Source organism: Acanthochromis polyacanthus, chromosome 13 (genome assembly GCF_021347895.1).
Source record: "Acanthochromis polyacanthus isolate Apoly-LR-REF ecotype Palm Island chromosome 13, KAUST_Apoly_ChrSc, whole genome shotgun sequence".
NCBI classification, from domain to species: domain Eukaryota; kingdom Metazoa; phylum Chordata; class Actinopteri; family Pomacentridae; genus Acanthochromis; species Acanthochromis polyacanthus.
This window is the reverse complement of record NC_067125.1, coordinates 32106569-32122666: the sequence shown is the minus strand read 5'-3', so window position 1 is coordinate 32122666 and position 16098 is coordinate 32106569. Positions and strand designations below refer to the sequence as shown.

The following is a 16098-nucleotide window of genomic DNA, read 5'->3' as shown; positions in this document are numbered from 1 at the left end:
TACGATAGATATAGTATGTAGAGCCGTCCTTCATTTCTAGTTTTGGTAAGAGCAATGTGCACTTGTTGTTTCCATGTTTTTTCAATTTTTGTTCAAAGAAATTAAACTTTTTTCTATAACATTTTTATGATATATGGCATAATAACTGTGTAATACTGCACAGAAATTGTTTGTCAGAAGACAGAGTGCTCTTCACTTCTAGCCATGGCCGCACTGTTTCCATAGAGGTGTAGGACTATATCACAATGAAAAGCTCACAGCAAGAAAAAATGTGACAGGAGTATTTCAGAAGGTTAACAGCAACGTGGATTGTGGTGCAGAAGTTGTTTGACAGGTTCTTGTAATTGTTCTGAAATGTTTTAAGCTGGTTCACCAGGTTTAAGCTAGCCATGTACTTTTGTAAATCCACATCCTCATATGACACTGGAGAGATAGAATTTTGATGGAGTGTTCCTTTATTTAGTGAGCTCATGTCCATGCATTTAGACACCGTGTGAGTAGATCTATGTAACACTATACACAGTATAAGCCTCTCTCTTGTCTGTACTGTGTGTTACGTCCTCCCCCGAGGTTGTCTTTCAGTTCTGTTTTCTATCCAGCGAGTCCTCTCCATTCTTCGGTCATCTGACTATCTCTTGAACTAATGAGCCACAATACATTGCTGTTCCTTTGCACGCTTTTCTGCTTGATTTCACATTTTCCTTTGCCTCTTTGAAGCCATTAGTTGAGATTGCTGAAACTCCCTAGATGTGTGTGTGTGCGCAGGTGTGGGTGTGTGTGCCATTACGTACATGGAGCACCAAACTCTCACCTGCTATGAATAATTGATCTGTTGAATCTAGGGCGCATGAGGTTTGTATGCAATGAGGCAGCTGCTGCAGGAGGAAGGTACCTTACAGTTTGTTTTAAAAGAAACATGTAAGGGGGCTACCAGGAGGTGGAGAGCAGTGAACTGGAAAATGCCATCCCCTCTATGCAGATATATACTGACCTGATGGTTGCAAAGGACACCTATGCAACTTCTAAATCCTTTGTCTAAAAAATGCTTTTAGTGGCATTCACTGTAGGCAGAATGTGTGTCTACAAGGTTAGTGATTGTAATATTTACACGTGTCAACATGATGCAATTTTTATCAGGTTTCAAGTATGACTCACAACAGTGTTTGATGTAAAAAAAAAATTAAAGGAATTTTGAAAATGAGATGGTGGAACGAAGACTGTCGAAACTAGGAAAAGCGTGTCTCAGAATTAACAAAGCACTGAGCAACATTTACTCTCAAACTATGCAGCAACACTGGAACTGCTCCGGAGCTAAAACAAATTGAATTTAAAATTACCGGTGATGAAATGAAATTATTCATGTTAGCACATGGACATTGTTAAATCATGCAGTAAACTGCTCTCGGGCCATCCGCGCAAGGATTATAGTGTTTCAGCTGACAGGTACGTATGTGAAATGAAGGGCACGGAGATAAAAACACAGGGCAGATTGAGAAAAATTGTAGGGTACATCAGCATGCTATTACACTGATTGGAATGTTATAAATAATAGCTTATTATATTTTTCCGTTGCTGTAGGAATCCCAAAAGGAAGAATAAATCATTTCTACCTTTGGCTGCAGCCCTACAGCGGCCATTCTGCCTCGCTTTCCAAGACACTCTGTTAATTTATTGACTCCGTGGGGAAATTTCAATACTTTGCTTGGCCCCTTCTACATACACATGAAAGCACAGGGTCAGTTAAAGAGCAGCAGCCCTGGAGCTCATAATGATTCAATGTCTTGCTCAGATTCTTCATCGGACAGATGCTTGTTGACACAAGGCTTGTAACCAGGTCCTCTGGTTCATAGAGCAACCACAGTAGCAGTCCTTCAGACATGTTTTCCCATGTGCATCCTCCAACAGCCTCCCACAGATTTCCTCCTTCTGCCTTTACTGCTTCTATTAAGTAAGGAAGAGTCGCTATGGTATCTGATTGTCCGAGATACTTTCTTTTCCCTCCCTCTGTCTGCTCATTGTCACACATCATCAGCACAACTCAGCTGTCAGTGTGACAAAGATATTCAATGATCGGCTGTGCAGCAGTCTGTCATTGACATACATGCACATGATTGAACAAGACGCAGTGCCTGGACCAGCAAGGCAGGCTGACAACCGTCCAGTCAGCTGCTCAAAGCGATAAAATCAGCTAAAAACTCTGCAAAGCACAGTGCAACTCGGATATCAAGCACAGAAGACAGAATGTTAGTCTGTATGATCAGAGTCCTTTGTGAAAGTCTTAAGAGTATATTAAATGGGGTTGGCCCTGCTATAAAATGACAACTTAACAGCTAAGCATTACCTTATCACATCACTTATTATTTTGTCCTCCGTTTGTTATTGCTGTACACATGGTAAAAAGACTATTCCAACTTAGAACAGAACTTTTAAGAATCACAACTCTGTGAAGAGCCAAGAATACTAATAAATCTGCTGTTAAACAAACAACCTAGTTGGTTGATTGACTCTCATTCATGATTCTATCACTATGAATGGCTTTGGAGCCCAGTGTACCCTGGAGGCAACTTTGCTTGACTTTTACAAGTGTCATTCAAAGCAAATTGCTCAAGTGTGATTCATGAAGACTCTTGTTACAGAAATCTTCATAATTAGGAAAGTGGCCTGTTATCCCTCTGGAGTCTCATTTGTGTGATACGTGTAGAGTTGCCCTTTCATTCACAAACTAATTTCACTGGAATCCGCTATATATTGTAGTAAGAATCTGAGTATAATTGGCTTAAGTTAAAGCCCCTAAACAACTTTGAGAGCTGCAGGTCATCAATAGGAACGATAATTATGAGCCACTCCACCAATGGGAACTGCATTATAAATGTTCTCTATCATTTTAATAGAACAACAATATATGAACTACATATGGATACACTTTGGATGATTTATAAAGGTTTGGCTGAACCATTAGTTTATTTTGGCCAGTGCGGTGCAACACCGCCACAGGGAGTGCGATATATTTAAATCATTTGGCTTTGTGCTGTCTTAATGAATGAACGTAGTTGGTGGCCGATAGTGGCGCTCCCTACAGCAGCAGCTTGGCTGGTATGTCTGGGATCATTTGTACATGACTTGTGTGCATTTTGTATGTATGTGTGCATATGCATCCATGTGCATGCAGGGTTGAACGTTTCTATCAAACGTTCAACAACCTGCTCTGAATGCACGAAAAGAGCAGCAGGTACAGATGTGTCTCTGAATGTATGCAAATGGAATTAGCACTTAAGTCTGTTAATTAAAATGTCGGTATTAAACATCTGTGGATAGCTCAGCCACCAGCTATGTCTCCTCTCTGCCTGGATCCTCAGCATTTTCAGACTCCATCTTTGGAATAAATGACATTTATTCACTTGAGCACTCTCTACACATCTTCCTCTTTATTCCGTACATGCTCCATATGGTGCTGCTTGTTTGGAGGAGTTATTTTTAGGGCCTGCGAATGCTCCACCTGAGAAACACCGCTGTCACTCAGATCATCTGTGCCTTTTTTTATGTTTAACTTCCCTCTGCTTTGCTGGCTTCCTTTTATGTGCTTGCCTGTTGAGTATATAACCAATAAGATCCTCAGTTGGAACTGTCTGCTCTGCTAAGTGCCACTGTGCTCTATGTAAACTTATTATTCATTCAGCAGTTATTCTTATTCTCTCACTTTGTCCATTTCAAATCTAAAGAGATTTGTCAAGGTCCATTGCCTGAGGAGCCACCGCTACTAACAATATTAAACAGCTGGAGCGCTAATATACCACTTAGGTCATAAATATCAATAATGTGCAACGTTGACTGTATGTAAAGATGGACAAACCCTCCCTTGACATCACCCACAGGTTTCCTAAACGGTGGTGATCGAATTGAATGTTGTGGCTCTGGCTTCCAGAGTGCCTGACTAGTCAAAAATGAGTTAACAGGTGGAGCTGAGGCACTCTGTCACTCAAAGCACCCTTAATTATGTAAAACTTCAAGCCTTTATGCAACTGAAATAGGTAAATTATGTAAAATACAAAACAAAACAAAAAAAAACAATCATCCCCATACAGTTGTCATAATGGAGGAAATAGCTATAAAGACAAAAAACTGTTTTGTATCAGACTGTAATTATGTTTATTTTTGCAGTAAAATTTTGCATTTTAACATGGAGGTCTATGAGGATTGACTCACTTTTGGAGCCAGTCTCAACTGGCCATTCAAGGAAGTGCAGCTTCTGGCACCACTCGTTGGCTTCTTTCTTCCTCCCTGGAGGCTGCCGCTTCGGGAAACACAGTGGTCTCTTTAACCCTGACGTGACTTGGCATGACTCTCCATGCCATCCTGCTATGTGACTGGGCTTCAGCTTTCACCTGCTCCCTTTACTCTTACTGTTCTTGTGCCTTGGCAAGGCTGCAGTCAGAAACATGAAGCCATTCTGTCCCTTGAAAGGAAGCCAGACTGACAGAAGAGCGATCAAATAATAATTAATGTGCAGGGAGTGGTGACACCGTTGAAGAGCGTTGACAGTTTACAGTTTCGCAGCACACGCTGTGCCGATACGCACAGGACAAATCACAGGAATGAAGCATGGAACGGAACAAACGAATGTAAATCAACAAAAAAAAAGCCCTGCTGATCTGAAGTGCATTATAATTTGAGTCTTTGAGTATATTTATAATAACCCGACAGTCAAAAGTATTAATGCATTTTGTGACGCTGTGTGATGAGGTGGATTATGGTGAAAGCTGACTCATCTCACTGATCAAATCTACTGTATATTAAGCACAAGAAATGAGATGGAGATAAGCAAACAGCGAAAAGTAAATGGAAGATACTATTATTATTTTGTATATTCACTGAACAGCATACAGTAATTACACTATCAGCTCAGTGCGATAATGGATTTGTAGTGTGCCAACATGTGATAAGAAGTGAGACCAGGTACGATGTTGCTCCACTACAGATAGAAACACTGAGCAGTCACTCGGTTTCCTGATGCCTCTGCACCAGAAGAACATCATAGCACCGCAGTGCATTTCTGAAATAGTTTTATTCTGCCGCATTTCTGAAAGATCTCAGCATTGTCATTATTCTCGCCCATTTTCCTTTCATTCACTAGAAGAATAGTCAGGCAACCTTATGAGGCAATATCGCCTGCAGTGCGGCCGGGGAATGGCAAATGAGACAAAATCTATAACATTCTGCAGTCAACTGTAAAAAAAAAAAAAGAAAAAAAAAGAAAAAATAATATTCCCAGACAAATGCTGATGGTCACAGCTGTTGGCAGGGGTGCTCATGTGTGACTTTGCTGTTCAGTCAGAAAATAATGGCAGTAATCAGTATTTTTAACAAGTCAACAGAGAAATTCTTTAAAAATGCTAATGAGAAATAACTCGAGTTGAAGTATAATTTTTGTATCATTATTGCCGCTTATTTGTCCTTTAAGAATAAACGCTTGCAAATGTGCTTTCGTTCCAACCTTGCTAATTAAAATAAATATGTAATCACAAACCCACTCTGTAAATGTCAGGAGCTGCTGTTTTATTCACAGTCGCATTGTTCAGCTGGCTGTCGAACCACAACAGATATAAACTCATATATACAGAAAATGATTTTATATGTGATTATGCGATTGTCATTTATTGACATGAAGTTTTATTATAGTCTTAGGAGTCTTATTAATATTGTTTGATTTTTCCAGGTCTGTTACAGTGTATGTTCCTTATCTGTTTATATCCAACCAGGTATTCATGTGGCAATGTGATCAGAATCCAAATTGGTTAACAGTTAATATGCTTTTTTTCTTTACCACATGCGCTCACATAGAAGTCTGGCACCTTACATGACTTGGCAATACTGCCTGAATTGCTAGGAAAATGCATGATTTACACTGATCTGGGCCTCCTGTCATCAGATTTACAGCCTCCAAAAACACATGCAAAGGAATCAAAGCTAAAACCTGTTTAAACCTTCCTCTATAGTTTCAGAAGATGTGGCCAAATTTTTAGAAATTACATTAATCACTGAATATATTTAGATAAATAGCACATAGCAGGCCATTTTTATCAGGAGATTCACTTACACTTGTGCATATTTTTTTGAATAAATGGCAATAGGCAACCATGTAGCACAGAAAGTGACGGAATCCTGATGATCATCGGTAAACTTGGTGAACTTCTGACTGAACTTCTGTTATGGCGCTTGCAGCATGAATCCAAATACAGATATTTTTGTGTCATAAAGAAACAGATACAAATCAGCATTGTGACACAAAACATTTTCTAGAACAATACAGAGCATAATATATAGTTATCCACAGCTCCATGGACAAATAATAACACTATTTGTCAGAGGAGTTTTAAGCCATGCCCCTCAGAAGAATGGGCCCATTTAATCAATAATCTAATATATTGCTCTACCACTGTGTGCATGAGCATGATTGCAAACACCTTTTCAATGTGGAGTGAGTCGAGACATTATTTACAAGCAGCCAATAGTGGGAGCGAAAACACCAGGGTGCTTATCGGGGTCTTCGGAGAGACACAGGAAATTGAGTTTGTCCAGTCTAATGATGGGCAGAGTCACGCAGCTTTACAAACGTACCATTTCTCTCCTATTAGCAGAGATGTGTTATTCATGAGGGCAAATAGTGTGAACTATGTTTCATTGATATTCCACACAGTCACTTCTCATTGTCTGTCAGGGGACCCGCACCATTTTGTTTTATTCATTTATTTATCTATTTCCATTTCTACACCCCCGAAATGAAAAAAACGGAACTCGGTGATGATGGGGTCGTGGGGTCAAACGTGATTCTCCATGTGAAGAGATATCAGTCGTTTCTGTCGTCAGTCGGGAAGGGAAATCGGTGATGGGAAACTTCGCGGGGAGAAACTTGGAGGTGCAAGACTTATGAGGAGAGTGTTAATACGCGGGCCAGACTCCTCGCAGAAATAGCGGCGCCTTTTCCTTTCCAAAAACACATTATCTCTCTTTCAGAGCCTCTCCTTTATTCTGCCAAATTCCAATAGGCACTATTGGCATATATATGCTCCGTCATGTCCAAAGCTATTTATATAATACAATCTGAGCTGAATGGCTTATTGTGTGCGCATACAATGCAGTTATGACACACATTAATTTCTTACATTTTCATTTAAGGACAGCATTTCCACTTTAATACAGATTTTACCATGTGCTGAAAACCAGTCTGTCTATTCAAAGCTGTATAAGCAGGAATCAGTCAGCCTTTTTATGCTTGTCACACTGACACGATCGGCCTCATTTATTCCTAAACCTGGTGCGTGTTTTAATGCTTGAGAGTGTCCATATATACATGCAGTAAACCCCTTTTATGTGGTGTTATGTTGGGTGATGCACATTTATGGCAACATCTGTACTTAATGTAGTGTTTAGTGGTGCAAAAGCATGCGGGGCTGAAATCAGTGAGCTGGCAGGTATTTGGGTCTCCAGTGGAAGTGCATGTTATGCCAGCTGTAAGAGTGTCTGAAAACAAGGAAATAGGTGCTTTATGCTCCTTTGACTCGCAATCTGCACATAGAAGAGAGTGCATGAGATTTTTTTTTTACATCTAAAGAGCATCCACATCATGTGTCCTTGTTGCCTCATCGCAGGTGAAGTTATAAAAAGAATGCTGTAAGGGAAGGAAAAGAGCAGAAAACTGCACCTGCCATGATTTTTTCCTCCCCCTGTAATGTTTTTCACAGCGAATACAGGTACAGCATTTGACAAAGTGTTTAAAAAATAACAGCCATTTTAGAGGAACAAATTCAGCAGCGTAAAGAATCTATTACTTTGTCCTGACAAGCTGTGGCGAGTGAGAGGAGAGGAGGCGCATCCTTATGTGTCCAATATGATTAGCAGATCACTGATTCAAATTGTCTCACTATCGAGGCAGCATCTACATTCTCAGTGCCTCGCTTTCCTCCCGTATCATGCTTATCACTGTCTGTCTGTCGCCTGCTCAGATAATTTTCCTGTTAGAAATCTGCTCCCTAATTCTGTTGAAGACATGCATGAAGTGAGGTGTTAATGGAAATAGTTTAGGGCCTCAAAAAAATAATTACTGGAGTGAGAAGATCAGTTTTATGAATAATGGAATCTCTTGGATGAATTCCTGTTAAAAGAGATGATTGAAATCTAACCTCAATATAAATATAAAAGCAAAAATAAAACTGATTACATTTGTTTTGTTTTGCTTCTACGGCGTGCTTCTTCAGTGAGGGTCATTACACTGACAAAATGTGAACCAAACCAAATTAAATGAATAGGAGGCTGCTTCTCTAGTACCTGGCGGATGCTGCTTAATGCAAATTTACCTCAAAGAGCAGCTGGAAAATTCACTGTGTCTCGTCCTATTTGTCTGATAAATAAAGCAAAACCTTTATTTCCCAAGAGCAATGCAAGACATTTTCACCTATTTACTCTGTCAGCAGGTGCAATGCTTGATACATCTTCATGGAAATGGCAAGCAGGGAGAAAGATTGAGATAAAAAAAAACAAAAAAACACCTGCGGAGCGACAAAATAGTGAAACATCTTTGTTGTTTGGTCGTGATGGCATGACAAATCTGGATACAGCTGGTAATATGCTAGAGAATCCATGTCCTAATGCGGGTCATGACAGTGAAATCACAGGCCTAAATAAAGATAAGGCCTTTTGGAGCTCTCTCGTGGCATGTCATAGTTTCACTAACACAACATATTCACCTGCATACCAGCACACATGAGCACACACTCACATTCAACCTTTTGACAGTGTTCAACCGTGAAGAATCACCTCATTTACTGAGCACATTTCTGGTTTGGGAGGATGCATGCATTTCTATTGTTGCCCAGTGGCAGGGCTTAACAAATAGGATTAGATCCGTGCCCGAGAGAGCACACTCCTGTTCAGGTGGCACACAGCTCCCTGCTCCAGCTCTGCAACTAGACACAGAGAATTACTGTTAAAGGTCAGTGGAGTCAGACGCTGAATGTCACAGCTTAGCCACAGTTTGGCAAGAAAATACATTCAGGTAAATAGGCTTGTCTCTTGGTGGAGAGTAATTCTGCTCCTGAATTTCCCGGCATAAAAGACCCAGGATTATAGGGTGAGTTAAAAGGCAACAGAGGCATATCGATTAGAGGCAGTGAATCAAGCCTTCACTATGCTGTGAATAATAAATTGAGTGGGAGACAGCCAGGAGTTGCCAGATGGAACTTTCATGATGGGCTCTGAGTTGTGCTCATTTTAGATGAGACTGTGGCTAAGTCACATTTCCCTTTTCAAGGATCTGGGGAATCATGTCACTGATCAGAAAGCGCCTCAGAGCAGCTTACTACGAGTTTAAATAAGCATTGCACGTCCCATTTAACAACACAAACGGACTGATCACAGCCTCCACTCCCTGCAAAAAAATGCCAATGGACTCAGGGAAGGGTTTGGACTCTTAATAGCACATCTCCTGAAGGTGGCAGAGGATTGGAAAGGGTGAAATTTTTGAAATAGCTGCATGTGTTGAATCAGACAAGAGTGTGGCACCAGGGATCCAGTCAGCTTCACTGAGACATCTTGTGACTCAGTGGAGCAGGTGTTATTGTTTGCTGTCTTCAACAGACTCCTCATTGTGGGGCCTAAACACACTTAGTGAATTGGGGATGTAAACTGTGAGCGAGAAGGTCCATATGTGCAGCGCGTTCTGTGCCATGAGTCGAAACAATCAGCGAGACAATGTCGCCGCTTTGTGAAAACAAAGCACAAAATGGAGTCCTGATGAGCGATGCATGTGCTTGGTTGGCACAGAATCAGATAATGGATTCATTTCAAAATCAGTTTTCTGTGGATCCTGTGTTGTTTCTAGGCCAATATTGTTTGATTTCAATACTTACCATGATGTTCATTTTTAGAATTTATTATTTAAATGAACAGACTACCATAAAATTTGCTACATATGTTCAAGGTCCAGAGGATTAACTCGAATGAATTTTATAATCTGTTGCTTTCTTCAAGCACCTCCAGCTTTGATAATTTACAAAACTACTTCCAGACAGTCTCATTTGCGTCCACTGTACTTTAAGTGCAAAAGAGCAAATGTTAGCATGCAAACATTAAAAGTTGCACTGTTCCACCTTCATGTGAGCATGTTAGTATACTCACATTAGCTTTAGATGCAAATACAACCTCACAGATTCAAAGCATAGAATTCAACCTTTTGAATTCTGGAAGGAACTGAGTCTAAATGTCAAATCCAAACTTTGCAGGTATTTCATTCTTGCTTTTTCTTTCTTGCTCTCTGCAGGCTGTGGGCTGGAGTTCCTGCTGGTTCTCTGTGGGCTCGAGCTTTCCTGGTCCTGCCCCCATCACTGTATCTGCTACGCTGCACCCAGCACGGTCTCCTGTCAATCCCACAACTTTTTGTCAGTTCCTGAAGGCATCCCTCCTGATAGTGAACGCATCTTCTTACAGTACAATAAAATCCACCGCTTACTACGGGGCCACTTCAGTACCAACACCGTCACGCTCTGGATCTACTTCAACAATATCACGTACATCGAGCCCTCCACCTTCCATGGCTTTACGTTGCTGGAGGAGTTGGATCTGGGAGACAACCACCACCTGCGCTCCTTGGCTGAAGACACCTTTCACGGGTTGACTCGGCTCAGCTCGCTTCACCTGTACCGCTGTGGGCTCAGTTCACTTCCAAATAACATCTTCCAAGGCCTCAGAAGTCTACAGTATCTCTACTTGCAGGTACACCTTTGCACAATCTGTTTTATTATGTCTCCACTAAGACTCGTCTAAAAGCTTAAATTAAACTAACATACCTAAAGTCATCCAAGCACAATTTACACAGCTTTATCCTAAACTCTGGTGCAGAATAAATGTTACTCTGTTCATTCCTTGTGACTGTGGTGCTTCAACTAAGCAACAAGCTAATCTTAAAGTAATTTTTTTTACAATGCTCCACTTGTGTACAAGACACAGATGACAACAGATGATCACAGGAATAGTATTTGATTTGTTCCCATGTTTGAACAATAGTCTGAACATGACACACTGTGTGCATAATGTTGATTTACAAATTTTTTCAGTAGTATGTAGTCATAAGGAAAAATTACAGTAACACATTCCAAAAATGCTGGACTGTTGTAATTGCACTCTCTGTATCTCTTCAGGATAACCATCTGAAGTTCCTGCAAGATGACATATTTATGGATCTCCACAACCTGAGCCACCTCTTCCTGCATGGGAACCGTCTGTGGAGCCTGAATCAGAATACCTTCAGAGGTCTTCGAGCTTTGGACCGTTTGCTTCTGCACCAAAACCAACTAGAGTGGGTAGACCGTTTGGCCTTCCATGACCTGAAACGTCTCACCACCCTTTACCTGTTCAACAATTCCCTGATAGAGCTGTCCGGACAGTGCCTGGACCAGCTGCCCGCCCTGGAGTACCTACGCCTCAACGACAACCCTTGGTCATGTGACTGTAAGGCCTTGTCACTATGGGAATGGTTGAAACGTTTCCGAGGTTCGACATCTTCAGTGGGTTGCCAGGCGCCTCCTGATATGGTTGGGAAAGACCTCAAAGAGCTCCGCAAGGAGGACTTCCCCAACTGTTCGCCAACTGTCCCTAACTCTGAGTCCAGAGCCCAGACTAACAATTTATCTGGCACAGTGAATCCGAATCGTGGAGTAGCAGTGGGCTCTGGAGGGCAGACCCACATAGTTCACCCGTCGAGGCCCGGCCGTTCTCGGAACTGCACAAAGCCTCGCAACAGGGTGAGCAAGGGGAAGGGTGACAATGAGGTTCACCACTCGAAAGAGGTCATGGCAGACAAGGAGGATTCCTCCCCAGATTTCACAGAGGGGGGAAAACATGACCACACGTCCCCAGATGGCACGGTCACACGGAGGAAGCACAAGTGCAATCCCCGGACCACTGTTCGCCCCCCTAGTGGGGTCCAGCAAGCCAACAATAGGGCAACCTTATCCCAGTCCTTACTATATGTCTATGCCCTCTTTGTGACCTTGATAGTGACAAATATTGACTACATTCTCCGTTGACCTTCAGAGGGCTTAGCAAATGCTAATCACAGAAAGAAAAAAACACAGCCCTCAGACCCTCTCTTGCTCCTGCACTACAAGGCCTGGGTGTCTTTTAATTATGTGCGTGAGTGTGATTATATGTGTAAATGTCGTGTAGGGAGCTTTACTGTTCAGACTGAAACAGGTATCAAAGCATAAAACATCTACAAGAGAAAGACTCACAGCACAGGAATCAGAGGGACTGAGAAAGACAAACGGTGAATGCAGACCAAGCTTGCACTGCCAATGCCAGTATGATTTCATCACCGTACATCTTGGTGTCTTATCTATTTTTGTTTCCTTTTGTTTGTCACTTAGCTGGAGCTCAGATAACCAAAATTTGGTGAAAAAAAGAGAGCAAAAGATTAAGAGATGACAGAGAAAGCGAGGTAACTTGCTAGCTAGTTGACTCTGAAACAAATGAGGTAGGTCTTCACGTGCGCCACTGAGCTTTAATTTGGAGTTTGTTATTAAGAAGGTATGAATGAAAAGTCGATGAACCTGTGAGGCCTCCAGTGTAAGTCTTATCTTGATCTCATCCTGTCCTGTTGCATCCTTTGCAAACAACATGTCCAAACAATTGGTTGTGTTTCTAATAAATAAAGAGGTGAGCATGGCAATAAACTGTCAGTCAATAACAGACACAGCAATTTGCCATTCTCACTGCAGAGTGAAAATCTATAGCCGCAGATGTTTTAAGGCCATAAAAAGAACAAGCAGTGAGCTCATACACCGTATGAGGCCGTAACAAATTCTAACACCTACTCTCTATATAATGCTGGCTTTTTTCAGGTACTATACCTTCTGCCTAACAGTCTTTCTGCACACAACTCTTTCTGACATCTTCATTCACACCACTTCACTCCTTCTGTGCAACTGAAGATTAAGCTGCTAATTGTTTCAAGATGATGACTGCCATCCGCTACTTTGATTTGCTTGGGAAACAATGTACGTCTGTGGGAGATAAAGCTGTGAATATTGAAGAAGTCTGTCTATATCTCGTGTCAGATGTTGTTCATTTGATTTTTTAAGACACAAAACGGACCTACAGATGGATTCCCTGCTGCAAGGGGCCAACAGGAGCCTTAGAGGTCAGTGGTCATGTGGGGTGGGGGTTTCTCAATTTCCTGGTGAGGTTGTGTTGAACTGATCCCTCCTCGGTGAGAACTTCCTGCCCTCACTGAGAATGTGAGGAACAGATTTTTTTCTCAATCACCGAACTTCAAAAGAGAGCAAGACTCTTGAAAAAAAATGTACCTTAAATGACTCAATAACGAACAATCTGAACAGAGTATGGCAAAACTGGGGTAATGCAGCAAGAATGATGCCTCTTTATTAACTGATGCGATTGTCTAAGGATGTGGGCATCTAAGACCAAGACAATCGCTTCTGAGGTGATAAAGGATGCGGTAAAATGCTGACTCTTGGATGGACTATTACGGGACATCTTGCTGTACTTCTGGAGCTTTTGTGCCTCCCTTAAATGTACTGATACAATTGTGTTTGTATCAATGATGTGAACTGTACCAGTGGAGACAAGAGGACTTCTTGCAGTGCTGATATTAATCATTTACTGTATTACTATGAGAAAAACAATATCAGTGACATCAATGATGATAACAGGGTTTTCTGCTCCTCCTGTCGGGAGGAGCGCTTCGATTTCTGATTTTCTGGTGATTTGTTTATTTTACGTATTTTTCATGTTATATTTTTAGAAACTTTTATTTGTCAATGCACAACTCCTCACCACCCGATTTCTTGTTCTACTGTATGCCTACCCATGTTTTTTTCTTTGCCATAATAAAATTGTTCAGTAAGTTATCATCAGAGAACAACAGTACAAAAATGTTTATAAAGATATTAAAATCTATATCTTCTTATGTCTACCGGTGCAGTCTGCCTCTGTTTATTGCCGCACATAAGGCTTGTTGTTTCTTCGATCCCCTTTTTGTTGCACTCCTCTCTTTTTTGATTCATTTAAAGCAGAAATTGATTCTGTCAGCAAATTTAGCCCCCCCTCCTTTTCCTGTTTACCCCTCTATCTTTGCTGTACTTTGCAATCTGTCTCCCCTGATCAGACGCTGCAGCCTAAACTATATCTAACCACTAACAAATGGATCTCCTCTTCCTGTACACATCAAGGATTTGAGCAAATATTAACCTTTTTTATCAGCAACATGTACAAGTACATGAAATAAGTTCCTGCCTGAGAGGGAAAAAAGAAAACGCAAAGGTGCCATGCAGTCTGTGGTGTGATACATTGCAGTTCAATAAATCATTTAAAAGCACCAAGGATATTAATGAAAGTGTCACATGGAATCTGTAGATATTCCAGGCTATTATTATTATTAATGGGCCTTTAGAACATAAATTCTATTTCCTCTCTAAATTCCTCTCACCGTGATAGAAATTGATCCACAAGTAAGTGTTCGATTTAACTTTTTTTTTCAATTTTTGCTCAGTGATAAATGAGCACAGAAGGAGTGGTTGTATGCATGGATGGGATTTCTGTGTAATTATATTTAAATTGATAGCAGGTCTGGCATCTGGTATTTGATGCTCCTCTGCTCAGCACTAACACCAGTTGTCACCTCTTTCCCAGCTCATTTAAACACATAAATGAATGTCTAATAGCTTTACCTTTTCTCTGCTTCCTTCATATAGGTCACTAAAGGACCTCTTTTTGGTTGCTTAAACGGAAAGAAGATCACTAAACTGAATGAAAGAGGTACACCAGATTTGATCACGCTAAATTTTACCACAGTGCTGCTTTAGCCTGAACCCACATTCAGAATTCTGCCACTTTTTGCAGCTTTGATGATGATGCACACAGTTAAATTAGTTCTTCTCATTTCCAAATCTTTGTTTAAATGGAGCCAAATGCATCCAAACGTACTGTGGGTATGTAGATTTTTCTGGACTCCAAGTCAGACTCATGAATAACAATCAAGCGCAAAGTCAGCTATAAAGGATTTTTCTCTTTTCCATGTTCATGTTTGAATGACCCGAGTGAGAAGTTTAAATGATAAACTAGGGAAAAAAATGAGGCATCTCTGCATTCATTTGTAACTATTTTCTGGAGCTGATGGGGTGTGGATTTTCTAACAAGCTTGTTCACATGCACGTAAACATCCATCACTGTAATTTTGAAGAAAAAAAAGGGGGGAAACCATGATGTTAGTCAAGTGACGTGCTTAGAATTGCATAAATCGGTGATTACATTCCTATTTTCATTATCTGCTGTGTTTTTAGCTTGGGCAGATGGAACATTGCACATGTTTATGTAAATGTTATGCTGCACACGGACTGTAGTGTAATACAAGACAAGCTTTCTAATGCCCACAGAAGCCGTTCTTTGTTAGAATCTTTTAAATGGAATTCATTTTAAGGAGTTAAGTTTGAATGTTAAAAGTCAAACTGTCTGGAAAACTGGTCGTTAAACTGCACTGCTTGAACATAGAAGCTCACTTTTGACATTTTCTGGTCTTAAAACAGCATCATGGGCTACAATTTCACACATCCACTTGTTATCACACTGAATCTGGGATACATAATAAGACATGTCTGATCACAGATGAAGGCTCTTTAATTAAAGACAAATTGTGTTACATGGAGACAGAATCAGACAAGTTTCCATTTTTACTGCAGGTCATATGTTTACATTTACCATATAGATCTTTTCATCTACATGGCAGTGGTATTGATCGTTGCATCTCACGCGTGGCAAAAAAGTAAATGAAGAGTTCATTTGCAAAAATAGATAACTCCGTTTTGATCAATTTTCAGAAAACTTTTTTTTTAATTGTTTACTTGAGATAATATAAATCGAATTGAAGTTGAGTGGATTTGACTCAGCAGAAAAATACATAACAAAATAGAGAAAAAATAAATTGTTAGTGTTATTATTATTATCTCAAGTAAACAATAAAAAAATTAGTTTTCTGAAAACGGAGTTACCCGTTTTTGCAAATGAACTCTTCAAATACAGTTGCAGCATTTC

The 16098-nt window shown here is 40.6% G+C and overlaps 1 protein-coding gene across 1 annotated transcript in view; it reads left to right on the top strand.

Moving 5' to 3' along the window:
• Positions 1–13984, top strand: part of rtn4rl1b (reticulon 4 receptor-like 1b) — a 143090-nt gene extending 129106 nt beyond the window's left edge. Inside the window, exons 2-3 of the mRNA XM_051957984.1 lie at positions 10313–10764; positions 11190–13984. Coding sequence (XP_051813944.1) covers positions 10313–10764; positions 11190–12077 — 1340 coding nt within the window. The 3' untranslated portion in view covers positions 12078–13984. The remainder of the gene's footprint in view (positions 1–10312; positions 10765–11189) is intronic.
• The last annotated feature ends 2114 nt before the right edge of the window (positions 13985–16098 follow it).